Here is a 13,433-nt window from a genome sequence, read left to right as displayed (position 1 = left end):
TACCGCCTGAATCCCTAGTGTCTATCTTTCTTTCTCCCTCTCTATCTCCTCTTCCTCTCAATTTCTCTCTGTCCTATTGAATAAAATGGAAGAAAAAAAAGGAAAAAAACAGCCACCACGCAGGAGCAGTTGATTTGTAGTCCCGGCACTCTGGAGGCAATAAAATAAAATAAAAAATAAAAAATAGGGAGTCGGGCTGTAGCACAGCGGGTTAAGCGCAGGTGGCGCAAAGCACAAGGACTGGCATAAGGATCCCGGTTCAAACCCCGGCTCCCCACCTGCAGGGGAGTCGCTTCATAGGCGGTGAAGCAGGTCTGCAGGTGTCTATCTTTCTCTCCTCCTCTCTGTCTTCCCCTCCTCTCTCCATTTCTCTCTGTCCTATCCAACAGCGACAACAACAATAATAACTACAACAATAAAACAACAAGGGCAACAAAAGGGAATAAATAAAATAAATAAAATTAAAAAAATTAAAATAAAAATAATAAAATAAAAAAAAATATTGTCTTCTATTTGGAGGAATAATGGTTTACAGTTGACAGTTAAAATACAGTAGTTTGGGAGTCGGGCAGTAGCACAGTGGGTTAAGCACACATGGCTTGAGGTGCAAGGACCGGCACAAGGACCCCAGTTCGAGCCCCCCCCCTGCTCCCCACTTGCAGGAGGTTCGTTTCAAAGGCGGTGAAGCAGGTGTGCAGGTGTCTATCTCTCTCTTCCCCTCTCTGTCTTCCCCTCCTCTCTCCATTTCTCTCTGTCCTATGTAACTACGACATCAATAACAACAATAACTACAACAACAATAAAAAACAACAAAGGCAACAAAAGGGAAATATATATATATATTACAGTAGTTTGTATATGTGTAACATTTCTCAGTTTCTACATAACAGTCTAACCCCCACCCATCCAGCTCCTCCACCATCATGATAAAAAACTTTATTTTTTATTTTATTATTTATTTATAAAATGGAAACACTGACAAAACCATAGGATAAGAGGGGTACAACTCCACACAATTCCCACCACCAGAACTCCGTATCCCATCCCCTCCCCTGGTAGCTTTCCTGTTCTTTAACCCTCTGGGAGTATGGACCCAGGGTCATTGTGGGATGCAGAAGGTGGAAGGTCTGGCTTCTGTCATTGCTTCCGTGCTGAACATGGGCGTTGACTGGTCAGTCCATACTCCTAGCCTGCCTCTCTCTTTCCCTAGTAGGGTGGGGTTCTGGGGAATCAGACTCCAGGACATATTGGTAGGGTTGTCTGTCCAGGGAATTCTGGTTGGCATCCAGCTAGCATCTGGAACCTGGTGGCTGAAAAGAGAGTTAATATATAAAGCCAAACAAGTTGTTAACTAATCATGAACCTAAAGGCTGGAATAGTGCAGATGAAGAGTTGGAAGGAGTCTCCGTTTTGTAGATAGCTAGTAGGCATATTTTAGTTATATTCCAAAGGGCCTGTGGCTATACTAGTTTTTTTCTCTCTCTCTTTCCTCCCCCCACCCCAGCCTGATATCTGATATGCAGGTTGATCCAAGTTATTGTCTGGGGAAATGATGTCATGGCTGGAAAAAAGGACCAGGAAGCTGGATCAGGGAAGAGAGTAGCTCCCTGAAGCTGGTCTGCAGGTGTCTAGCTTTTTTTTTCTAAGGGCTAGTGAAATAGCTCACTTGGGTGGTGCACTGCTTTGCGGTGTACGGGACCTAGGTTTAAACACCCGCCACTGCCTGGGCAAACCAGAGCTCAACCCACTCGGAAACCCCGCCCCCAACACTGACGCCCCGCCCCTGCCCACGAGACCCTCCCTTCCGCGTTGACGCCCCGCCCCCGCCAAGCCCCTTCACCGCATTGACGCCCTTCGAACTGGGAGTCCACTTGGCCCTCCCATTCGCTTCCGGAAGGCTCGGGACGCCTGCCTTCTTCCGATTGGCGAATGCGTGTGTCGCTCTGGGTTCGCCGCTCCTATTGGCGGCCGACCTACAGCGCCTCAGAACGCGGTGCACCGCCACGCGGGTGGGTTCCACAGAGTGTTCGGCGGTTTGCTCGTTACAGACATGGCAGCGGCCTCCTCAGAGGGGGCGGGCCGGGCGACGAGGCCGGACTCCGGGGCCGACAGCCGTAGCGGACTTCCCGTCGCGGATGGAGGCGGCGCGGCGGCGAGCAAGAAGGTCGCGGCCCTGAGAGGAGCGGAGGCCACCGGAGACAGCGAGGAGGACGGCGAGGATGTGTTCGAGGTGGAGCAGATCCTGGACATGAAGACCGAGGGGGTATGTGCGGCGGGGTCAGGACGGGGGTCGGCCCGGACCGAGGTGACCCCGGCGCTGGGCTCCCTACCGCGGGGCAGGGGGTGGCGGCGGAGACGGGCTGTGCAGGCGTGACAGGTGCTGCAGGCCGCGCCGTGGGAGTCGTCGGGCGGCGTCGCTGCTTCCTCTGCAAGAAGAAGCAGAAATGGGGCCCGGCCCGCGGCCACCGAGCTGCTGGTGCAGGAATTCCAGGCCTGCCGGAACCCAGCGGACCTGCATCAATTTATCACGTCCCCGCCAGCCAGCTCTGAACTGTTGTACAGCACGGGTATTTATCCGCCCCAAGGCAGGAGAATCTCGGGGCGGGGAAGTTTAAACCTGCCATTGGGAACACACACACACACACACACACACACACACACACACACACACAGACACACACGAAATAAGCAAAAAAAAAAAAAAAAAAAAAAAACTGTGTCATTCATCATGGGAGAGTTTTCGGACCCAGCAGGAAGCGGAGGTTTGCAGAAGCAAAAGCTTTATCAGTCCCATGGAGGGGGTTGCCACATCGAGGCGAGGCGTGGAGTTTGTCTTTTGTCTTATCTCGGGGGCCAGGAGTTTGGGAGCGGGCAGTACTGTTTGTTAGAGTAGGTAATTCCTTTTTTTTTTTTAAGCATTTTATTTATTCATGAGAAAGATAGGAAGAGAGGAAGAACCAGACATCACTCTGGTACTTGTGCTGCCAGGGATTGAACGCAGGACTTCATGCTTGATAGTCAGTGCTTTATCCACTGCGCCACCTCCTGGACCACAGAATAGGTAATTCTTAGCGCTTTTTCTTTTGCTTATCACCGACTGAGTCTTTGCCTGAGTCTTTTAGGGTCGGCATCGGTTGAGAATTCCCCAAGGAGGGGCGCCCCGCTGACAGGTCCCTGGAACCGGTTCTGATTGTAGGTGGAGAAAATCCTGGGGAGCTGAGGTCCACCCAGGTCCCCTGGGCCTCCTGATCCCTGCAGAGCCGGCTGTCAGCTGCAGCCTTAAAAGCGCTCACTACCTTTCCTGATAGCTTTCTCCCCTGCTGGGTTGTAGGCTGCCTGCTGTTGCTGCTCTACTTCTGTTTCTACTTCTGCTCCTCCTCCTCCTTAATTTCTTTATTGGGGGATTAATGGTTTAGAGGCGCCAGTACAATAGTTTGCACATGCATAACATTCCCTAGTCTTCCACATAATAATACACCCCCCCACTAGGTCCTCCTCTGCCACCATGTTCCAGGACCTGAACCCTCCTCCCCACTCCAGAGTCTTTTTATTTATTTATTTATTTTATTTATTCCCTTTTGTTGCCCTTGTTGTTCTATTGTTGTAGTTATTATTGTTGTTGTCGTCGTTGTTGGATAGGACAGAGAGAAATGGAGAGAGGAGGGGAAGACAGAGAGGAGGAGAGAAAGATAGACACCTGCAGACCTGCTTCACCGCCTGTGAAGCAACTCCCCTGCAGGTGGGGAGCCGGGGTTCCAACTGGGATCCTTATGCCGTTCCTTGTGCTTTGTGCCACCTGCGCTTAACCCGCTGTGCTACAGCCCGACTCCCCCCACTCCAGAGTCTTTTTACTTTGGTGCAATACACCAAGGTTGTGGGCTTCTTTACCCAGATGCGTATGTGACTTTCAGTTCTTCTCTGAGCGTTCATACTTAATTCAGCCTCCAGGAGGTGCATGGTATGTGCCAGATTAACTTGTTTTATTTACTGCATGTGACAGACACTTTCAGGAGACGCAGAGGGAGACAGAAACTAGAGTACCACCATATGCCAGTACATATGGGAACTGGCAATCTCAGGTATGCCATACTTTAAAATGAGTAGGTGGGTTGTGGGTTGGAGCCTCTGTGGAAGAGGAGAAGTTGGAAGGATGGACAGTAAGAAAAGAATCTCTCTGAGTAGATAGGTATAAAAAGATTAAAGATCTCACATGGAAGGGGGGGGGTCTCTTTGCTGTCTTTTTACTACCTGTTCCACTGTCAGTTTTTCTTTCAAAAGACTTATTTTTTTAAATTAACTATTCATGTTCTAGCTACAGTGGTGGTTACTGAGGACATAAAGATGAAATGTCACATAATCTAGTTGTTGACACTGATAAGTTCTTTTGTCCTTGGGGGGCAAATAATTGAAATCCACTACCATTAATATAACTTATACCAAAGCCTCCAAAGTCCCAGATTCTATCTCTGGCACCATCATAAACCACAGCTAAGCAGTGCTCTGGTTAAAATAAATAAGCATTCATATAGTGATTTTGCCAGTCTTAAAGAATTTTAAGTACTGTATTTAAAACTCCACATTATAGTCAAAAGCAATTGAAACCAGGTACTTTGTATATATAGCAAAGAAAGAATGGGGAGATGACCATAGCACCAGAGTTCTTGTCATGTAGTGGATAGAAGCTGGGCTTGAACATGAGTTGTGGTAAAGCAACACACTCTCCAGGCGAGGTATTTTGCCAGCCCTATTTATTGTTAAAGGTTTATTTATTATTAACAGGAAAACGAGAACATCACTCTGACACATTCAGCATTGGGGATCAAACTCAGGGCCTCAAGTTTGCAAGCTCAGTGCTCTTGCGTCAGTACCACTTCTTGATCACAAATGGAAACTTTAGAAAGTGGTTGTACTAATTTATATTACATTGCTATTAATGGTTTATGAGAATTCTTTTTTTATATATTTTATTTTTTTGAGAAAGAAGGACAGAGAGAAAGATAGATAACAGAACACTGCTCAGCTCTGGCTTATAGTAGTGTGAAGGACTGAACCTGGGACCTAAGTTTCTCAGACATGAATGTCTTTTCAGAACTATTATGTTGTCTCCCCATCCATGAGAATCCTTTTTGTTTCTCAAACTGCCAAGATTTGGTATTGTCAGTTTTTTTGTTTGTTTGTTTGTTTTGTTTATCATCGCTGGGGCTTGGTGCCAGCACTATGAATTCACTGTTCCTGGAGGCCATCTTTTCCATTGTTGTTGCGTTGCCGCTGGATAGGACAGAGAGAAATTGAGAGAGGAGGGGGAAGACAGAAAAAGGGAGAAAAAGATAGACACCTGCAGACCTGCTTTACTGCTTGCTAAGCGACCCTCCCCACCCAGCAGGTGGGGAGGTGGGGGCTCAAACCCAGATCCTTGAGTGGTGCTTTGCCCTGTGTGCTCTTAACCCAGCCATGCACCCCTGTGGCTTTGCCTTTTTGTGAAGTTCAGTTCCTTATTTTTAAAAAATATATATTTTTATTTATTTTCCCTTTTGTTAGCCTTGTTTTTTATTGTTGCTATAGTTATTATTGTTGTTGTTATTGATGTCATTGTTAAATAGGACAGAGAGAAATGGGGAGAGGAGGGGGAGAGAAAGATAGACACTTGCAGGACCTGCTTCACTGCCTGTGAAGTGACTCCCCTACAGGTAGGGAGCCGGGGGCTTGAACCAGGATTTTTACCCGGTCTTTGCGCTTTGCGCCACATGTGCTTAACCCATTGTGCTACCACCCAACTCCCTCAATTCTCTATTTAAATTGCCACCAGTGCTATTGCTGGGACTCAGTGCTTACATGACGAATTCACCTTCCTGGTAGTCTTTTTATTTTATTTTATTTTTTGATAGAGCAAAATTGAAAGGGTTTGGGAAATGAAGGGGGAAAGAGAAACAACACTACAACACTGTTCTACCTCTCATGAGCTTCCCCCCATAGGTGGGAACTGGAGACTCGAGCCCAGGTTCTTGTGCATGGCAACATGTGCCCTCTACTGAGTGTACCACCACTTGACCCTTCAGATCACTTTCTACTGAGCTTTATCAATTTGTTGAAGTCATTTATATAGTCTAAGTTCACATTGTTTGTTGGTGATGTATGACTGAATTGGTGTCCTGAGACCGATCTCCACGAGTGTGGATTACTGTCCTTTTTCTCTTATATAGCCTCTACGTGTACACACAGGACTCCACATTTTCGAATTGGTAGTCTAAAAGTGCACCTTGTAAAACGATTGCCTAGTATTCCTTTTCCATCACGATTATGCAGAATATGCAGAAAGGAGGTGGTTCTTTTTTCTGGTGTGCCTGCTGGCCTCTTGTTTACCTGGTTGTTGTCAGGAAAAGTCTGTGGGTATCACAGAGGGGTACAAAAGAGAGTTCCTTTCCTAACAGTAACTTTTAATCCCTTTTTGATTTTGTTACAGTATCATTCAGGAACACCCAAATGGAATAGGTACAGAAGGGGAGATGTGGAGAGGAGTTGCCCTGCCCTCTGCAGGCCCACTATTCTCCTCAAAGCCCCATGTGACCACCAGCCTGAGAGGCCGTGAAGCCTTGCTTCTCTTTTGGGGCCTTTCACGGTGGCTTCATTACGTAGATGTACTTGATGAGCTTGTTGGCCATTGGCTCTAGAGTTCAGTATTTAACTCTTTTCCACTTCTCCAGTGGTCTGGCATAGACTGGGAGTTCTAGCCCTGCTGATTGTATAGTTGGTTGTCTAGGCAACCATTTTCCCATTCTTACCTCATTCACAGTAACAAAACACATTTTTTTTTTTTTGGAAAGTTCTTCCATTTATTTTCTTTCTCAGTTTTTAGGCATATTCTTCTAGATTAAGCCATCAGCCCCATAGAAAATAACAAATTCATGGGAGTCAGGCGGTAGCGCAGCCGGTTAACCACACCTCTTGCAGCATAAGGATCCCTGTTCAAGCCTCCCAGCTTCCCACCTGCAGGGGAGTCACAATGACAACATCACTAACAATAATAATTACAACAACAATAAAAACAATAAGGGCAACAAAATGGAAAATAATAAATAAATATTAAAATTTTTTAAAAAAGAAAAGAACAAATTCATTTACAACCCCACCCCCAAATAAAGAAAATAACAAATTCAAGTCTGCACTCATATTTAAAAAAAATTTTTTTAAAGATTTCGTTTATTTTCCCTTTTGTTGCCATTGTTGTTTTATTATTATAGTTATTGTTGTTGTTGTTGTTGTTGGATAGGACAGAGAGAAATAGAGGAGGGGAAGACAGAGAGGGGGAGAGAAAGATAAGACACCTCCAGACCTGCTTCACCGCCTATGAAGTGACTCCCCTGCAGGTGGGGAGCTGGGGCTTGAACTGGGATCCTTATGCCGGTCCTTGCACTTTGTGCCACGTGCACTTAACCCGCTGCGCTACCGCCTGACTCCCATGCACTCATATTTATATATATATATATATTTTTTTTTTAATTTATTTTCCTTTTGTTGCCCTTGTTTTTTATTGCTGTTGTAGTTATTATTGTTATTGATGTCGTCGTTGTTAGGACAGAGAATTGGAGAGAGGAGGGGAAGATGGGGAGAGAAAGACAAGACACCTGCAGACCTGCTTCAACACCTGTGAAGAGACTCCCCTGCAGGTGGGGAGCCAGGGGCTCGAACCGGGATCCTTACACTGGTTCTTGCGCTTTGTGCCACATGCGCTTAACCCACTGAGCTACCACCCAACTCCTTGTACTCTTATTTTTATGTGAAGTTGATGCTACTTGGAAAACATGGATAGAGATAGACCAGACCCACCTCCCAAGGAACAGCATCAGGGAAGAGAACACAAGTCAATTCGTAAAAGGGGTGTTGGAGGGTAAGGGTGCAACTCTCCCCACATCCCCACTTCATGTTAAAGGAATACAGACACATTGAGATGCCATTTGCAGAAAGAGAATCAGTGGATTTTAAAGTAACAAAGCAGAAGCATGAAGAAATCATCCATCAGTTAAGTCCCATGTGTCACACTTTGGGATCCTTGAGAAATGCATCAGATCCCTGGGCACTGTCACTGTTTGCATCTGGAATGTAGATCCCTTCTTTTCCTCCTGAGTGCTTCTTTCTCCACATCACAGGTCCAACCACAGCTCCAGTGACTACACAGAGAACCACAGCAACGATGGCAGTGTTGAGGACAGAGAGCTGAGAAGTTGGTTCCCATCTCTGGGTGAGGGGTTCAGGTAGCCCTTCATGCTGCACATGACAAAGCCCATCTTTATCTGTCTCTGTACATAAAGATTTTTGAGCTAAGAAGTATATTGATGAAGAACAAATAGATATGGAAAATGTTTTGGTCATATATATGTCTTAGAAGTCACAATATGGGGGAGGGAGGGTGTTGGGCAGTAGCACACCGGGTTAAATGCATATAATACAAAACACTAGGACCTGTGCAAGGATCTTGGTTTGAGTCCCCAGCTCCCCACCTGCAAAGGACTCACTTCACAAGTGGTGAAGCAGGTCTATAGGTGTCTTATCTGTCTCTCACCTTCTCTATCTTTCCCTTCTCTCAATTTCTCTCTGTCCTATTCAGTTAAGGAGGGGGGGGGTGCAGAGGGTAGATAGCATAAGTCCCAGGTTCAAACCCGCCCCACACCACCATAAACCAGAGCTGGTAAAAAGAAGAGAAAAGAAAAATTGGCCACCATGAGCAGTGGAGGCATCGAGCCCCAGCATTAACCCTGAAGACAAATAGATAAACCAAAGTTCCAAATCTCTCTTTTTGATTAATGAGAAAGGAAGAGATAAAGAACCAGACATAACTCTGAATATGTGCCCTGGAGATCAAACTCGCGACCTCATGCTTGAGAGTCCAATGCTTTATCCACAGCACCACCTCCCAGACCACTTTTCTTGCTCTTTTTAATAATCAGAAGGCCATGTGACTACTGTAGAAAGCTTAACCTTTATCTTGTTGAGAGATTTTTGTGTGGTTGGAAAAATCTTTATCCTAAGTGTCTTGTTTTTTTTTTTTCCGTATTAAAAAGCCCTATTGTGGTTGGGGGAAATAGCATAATGATTATGCAAAGAGACTCTTATGCCTGAGACTTCAAAGTCCCAGGTTCAATCCCTAGCACCACCATCAGCCAGAGCTGAGCAGTGCTCTGGTAAAAAGCAAAACAAAATAAAACTCTATTGCTTTGCCTTTCAGATTACATATGAGTGTTTTACTTGAAATTGTTATGTATTTAATACCATCTAAGGGGTTGGTTTTATTAAGCAGATCTGTCACTTTTTAAATACTTTATTTTTTAATATACTTTTTTCTAAATTGCCACCAGGGTTATTGCTGGGGCTTCTGTAATAGCTTTTCTGCTGGACATGGGCTCTGGGGAGGTGGGTTTGTGGTTTTTTTCTTTTAATATTTTTTATTTATTATTAGTTAGAGACAGAAATTGAGAAGGAAGGGAAAGATAGAGAGGGAGAGAGATAGACACCTGATGACCTGCTTTGCCACTTGTGAAGTGTTTTTCTTGCAGGTGGGAACCAAGGGCTTAAACCTAGATCCTTATGCACTGTAATGTGTGCACTCAACCACAGATGCCACCAATCTGCCCCCACCTATTTATCTGTTTATTTATTGATATAGGACAGAACAGCATTCTAGCTAGTATAGTGGTGGTGACTGCAAGTCTGGGACTTAACCACTGTCACCTGGGTAACAGCAGTTGGCTTTTTAATATCTTAGATTACATATTTTTATATTGAAAAATTTTAATTATTTTTTTAAAATTTAGTTATAAAAAGGAAACACTGACAAAACCATAGGATGAGGGGTACAACTCCACACAATTCTCACCACCTGAACTCTGTATCCCATCCCCTCCCTTGATACTTTCCTTTTTTTTTTTTTTAATTTATTGGGGAATTAATGTTTTACATTCAACAGTAAATACAATAGTTTGTACATGCATAACATTCCCCAGTTTTCCATATAACAACACAACCCCCACTAGGTCCTCTGTCATCCTTCTTGGACCTGTATTCTCCACCCCCAGAGTCTTTTACTTTGGTGCGATACACCAATTCCATTTCAGTTTCTTCTTGTTTTTTTTCCTTCTGATCCTGTTTTTCAACTTCTGCCTGAGAGTGAGATCATCCCATATTCATCCTTCTGTTTCTGACTTATTTCACTTAACATGAATTTTTCAAGGTCCATCCAAGATCAGCTGAAAATGGTGAAGTCACCATTTTTTATAGCTGAGTAGTATTCCATTGTGTATATATACCACAACTTGCTCAGCCACTCATCTGTTGTTGGACACCTGGGTTGCTTCCAGGTTTTGGCTATTAAAAATTGTGCTGCCAAGAACATATGTGTACACAGATCTTTTTGGATGGATGTGTTGGCTTCCTTAGGATATAGCCCCAGGAGAGGAATTGCAAGATCAAAGGGTAGGTCCATTTCTAGCCTTCTGAGAGTTCTCCAGACTGTTCTCCACAGAGGTTGGACCAATTGACATTCCCACCAGCAGTGTAGGAGGGTTCCTTTGACCCCACACCCTCTCCAGCATTTGCTGCTGTTACCTTTTCTGATGTATGTCATTCTCACAGGAGTGAAGTGATATCTCATTGTTGTCTTTATTTGCATTTCTCTGACAATCAGAGACTTGGAGCATTTTTTCATGTGTTTCTCAGACTTTTGGATCTCTTCTGTGGTGAATATTCTGTCCATGTCCTCCCCCCATTTTTGGATGGGGTTATTGGTTGTCTTGTTGTTGAGTTTGGCAAGCTTTATATATGTTGGTTATTATTATCTTTATATATGTTGGTTATTAAACTCTTATCTGATGTATGTAAAGATCTTCTCCCATTCTGTGAGGGGTTTCTTGGTTTGGGTAGTGGTTTCTTTTGCTGTGCAGAAGCTTTTTAATTTGATGTAGTCCCATAGGTTTATACTTGCCTTAGTCTTCTTTGTAATTGGATTCGTTTCATTGAAGATGTCTTTAAAATGTATGCGAAAAAGAGTTCTGCCAATATTTTCCTCTAAGTATCTGATAGTTTCTGGTCTAACATCCAAGTCCTTTTTATTTTTTTATTTTTATTTTTTATTGGGGAATTAATGTTTTACATTCAATAGTAAGTACAATAGTTCGTACATGCATAACATTCCCCAGTTTCCCATATAACAATACAACCCCCACTAGGTCCTCTGAATCCTTCTTGGACCTGTATTCTTCCCACCCACCCACCCCCACCCCAGAGTCTTTTACTTTGGTGCGATACACCAATTCCATTTCAGTTTCTACTTCTGTTTTCTTTTTTGATCTTGTTTTTCAACTTCTGCCTGAGGGTGAGATCATCCCATATTCATCCTTCTGTTTCTGATTTATTTCACTCAACATGATTTTTTCAAGGACCATCCAAGTTCGGCTGAAAACAGTGAAGTCACCATTTTTTACAGCTGAGTAGTATGGATTATCCATTGTGTATATATACCACAACTTGCTCAGCTACTCATCTGTTGTTGGACACCTGGGTTGCTTCCAGGTTTTGGCTATTACAAATTGTGCTGCCAAGAACATATGTGTACATAGATCTTTTTGGATGGATATGTTGGGTTCCCTAGGATATATCCCCAGGAGAGGAATTGCAGGATCATAGACATCCAAGTCCTTGATCCACTTGGAATTTACTTTTGTATTTGGTGAAATACAGTGGTTCAGTTTCATTCTTCTGCATGTTTCAACTCATTGTTTCCAACACCATTTGTTGAAGAGACTCTGCTTTCCCCATGTAATAGTCTGGGCCCCTTGGTCAAAGATTAGATGTCCATAGGTGTGGGGAGCTTTCCTATTCTTTAATCCTCTGGGAGTCTTTAACCCAAGGTCATTGTGGGATGCAGAAGGTGGACGTTCTGGCTTCTGTAATTGTTCTGGCTTCTGTAATTGCTCCCCCGCTGAACATGGGCATTAACAGGTAGATCCATACTCCCTCCCAGCCTGCCTCTCTCTTTCCCTAGTGGGGCAGGGTTCTGGGGAATCGGAGCTCCAGGACACATTGGTGGGGTTGTCTGTCCAGGGAAGTCTGGTTGGCATCATTAGCATCTGGAACCTGGTAGCTGAAAAGAGAGTTAATATATAAAGCCAAACAATTTGTTGACTAACATTTGTTTTTTATGTCATGAATTTCTACTACTATTCCTTAATTTTCTGGTCTTTTTAATTTTACTTTACTCCTTTTGGCTATAACTTCTAGTTTTTTTTTTTAAATACCTAAATCATATAGGATGTTTATTGCACAGTGGTCTGGCTAAAAAAAAAAGATTGGGTGTGAATTAATTATAGTGTTTTTTCTCCATTTTTTTTTTGTTAATGATTTAATATTGGTTTACAAAATTATAAGTTAACAGGTATAATTCTACACCATTTCCACCACTGGAAACTGCAGTGCTTCTCCTATGGTTGCAGACCTGGGTTGACTATCATTTCTATAACTATCTGTTTATATGTCTGCTCTTTTTTTTTTTTTTAATGGCCCTGCCTTCTCTTCCTTTCTATGTCACACCTACACCTAATAATGTCCTGATGAAGTTGGAGTTCAGAGCCCTCTGATCATCTTACCCTAATATTTCTCCCTCTCTGGTAGTATGGACCAAAATGTTTTTTGGGATGCAGAAGGTGGGAGTTCCAGCTTCTGTAACTGCGTCTCCACTGGACATGGACATTGGCAGGTCAATCCATATCCCCAGCCTGTTTCTATCTTTTCCTAGTGGTATAGCGTTTTTTTTTTTTTCTTAAGCTCTTACTGCTTGAGCAAGATGAATTTACTTTGTGATGTAGTCAATGAAATTTAGATGCCATTTTCAAGTTCTTTCACATATTCTTAGCAATTGCATTTTCTGAAATTTAATCAAGGCCTACTTTTATTTTGCATAACAGGGTAAAATTCTTTATAAAGTTCGTTGGAAAGGTTACACATCCGATGATGACACCTGGGAGCCTGAGGTTCATCTTGAGGATTGCAAAGAAGTGCTTCTTGAATTTCAGAACAAAATTGTGGAAAACAAAGCTAAACCAGTCAAAAAAGATATTCAGGTATTATGCTTTTTCTCACCTTATGTTTTATCTCATTTTTTAGTAAGAATGCCTGTATCATGAATTTTATTGATGTAAAGAGTAAGCAGTAGAAAATTTACAAAATAAGTATATAATATTACTATTGTAAATTTTACTTAACTAATTGATTCTCACAGAATGCCTTCACTGATTTTTACCAACTTCTTTTGTAGCTAACATGTTATTACAATTGATAAACAAATGTAGTTTAGATGTATTTGTTGTCTTTAAGAGTATGATAGCAGTGGAGTAGGAAAAAAGCCACTAAGAAGCCTTACTTATTAATCCATGCTGTGAGAATATCTT

The 13,433-nt window shown here is 43.2% G+C and overlaps 1 protein-coding gene across 2 annotated transcripts in view; it reads left to right on the top strand.

Annotated features, from left to right (window-relative positions):
* Positions 1 to 1,825: 1,825 nt before the first annotated feature.
* Positions 1,826 to 13,433, top strand: part of MPHOSPH8 (M-phase phosphoprotein 8) — a 58,760-nt gene continuing 47,152 nt past the window's right edge. Inside the window, exons 1-2 of one of the 2 annotated variants that reach the window (XM_016190747.2) lie at positions 1,826 to 2,263; positions 12,951 to 13,106. In XM_016190747.2, coding sequence (XP_016046233.1) covers positions 2,051 to 2,263; positions 12,951 to 13,106 — 369 coding nt within the window. In that variant the 5' untranslated portion in view covers positions 1,826 to 2,050. The remainder of the gene's footprint in view (positions 2,264 to 12,950; positions 13,107 to 13,433) is intronic. The other variant, XM_016190748.2, reaches the window with a different exon arrangement.

This window comes from Erinaceus europaeus, chromosome 7, assembly GCF_950295315.1.
Source record: "Erinaceus europaeus chromosome 7, mEriEur2.1, whole genome shotgun sequence".
Classification (NCBI taxonomy): domain Eukaryota; kingdom Metazoa; phylum Chordata; class Mammalia; order Eulipotyphla; family Erinaceidae; genus Erinaceus; species Erinaceus europaeus.
The sequence above is the reverse complement of the archived record's forward strand: the minus strand, read 5'-3'. Positions and strand labels throughout refer to the sequence as shown.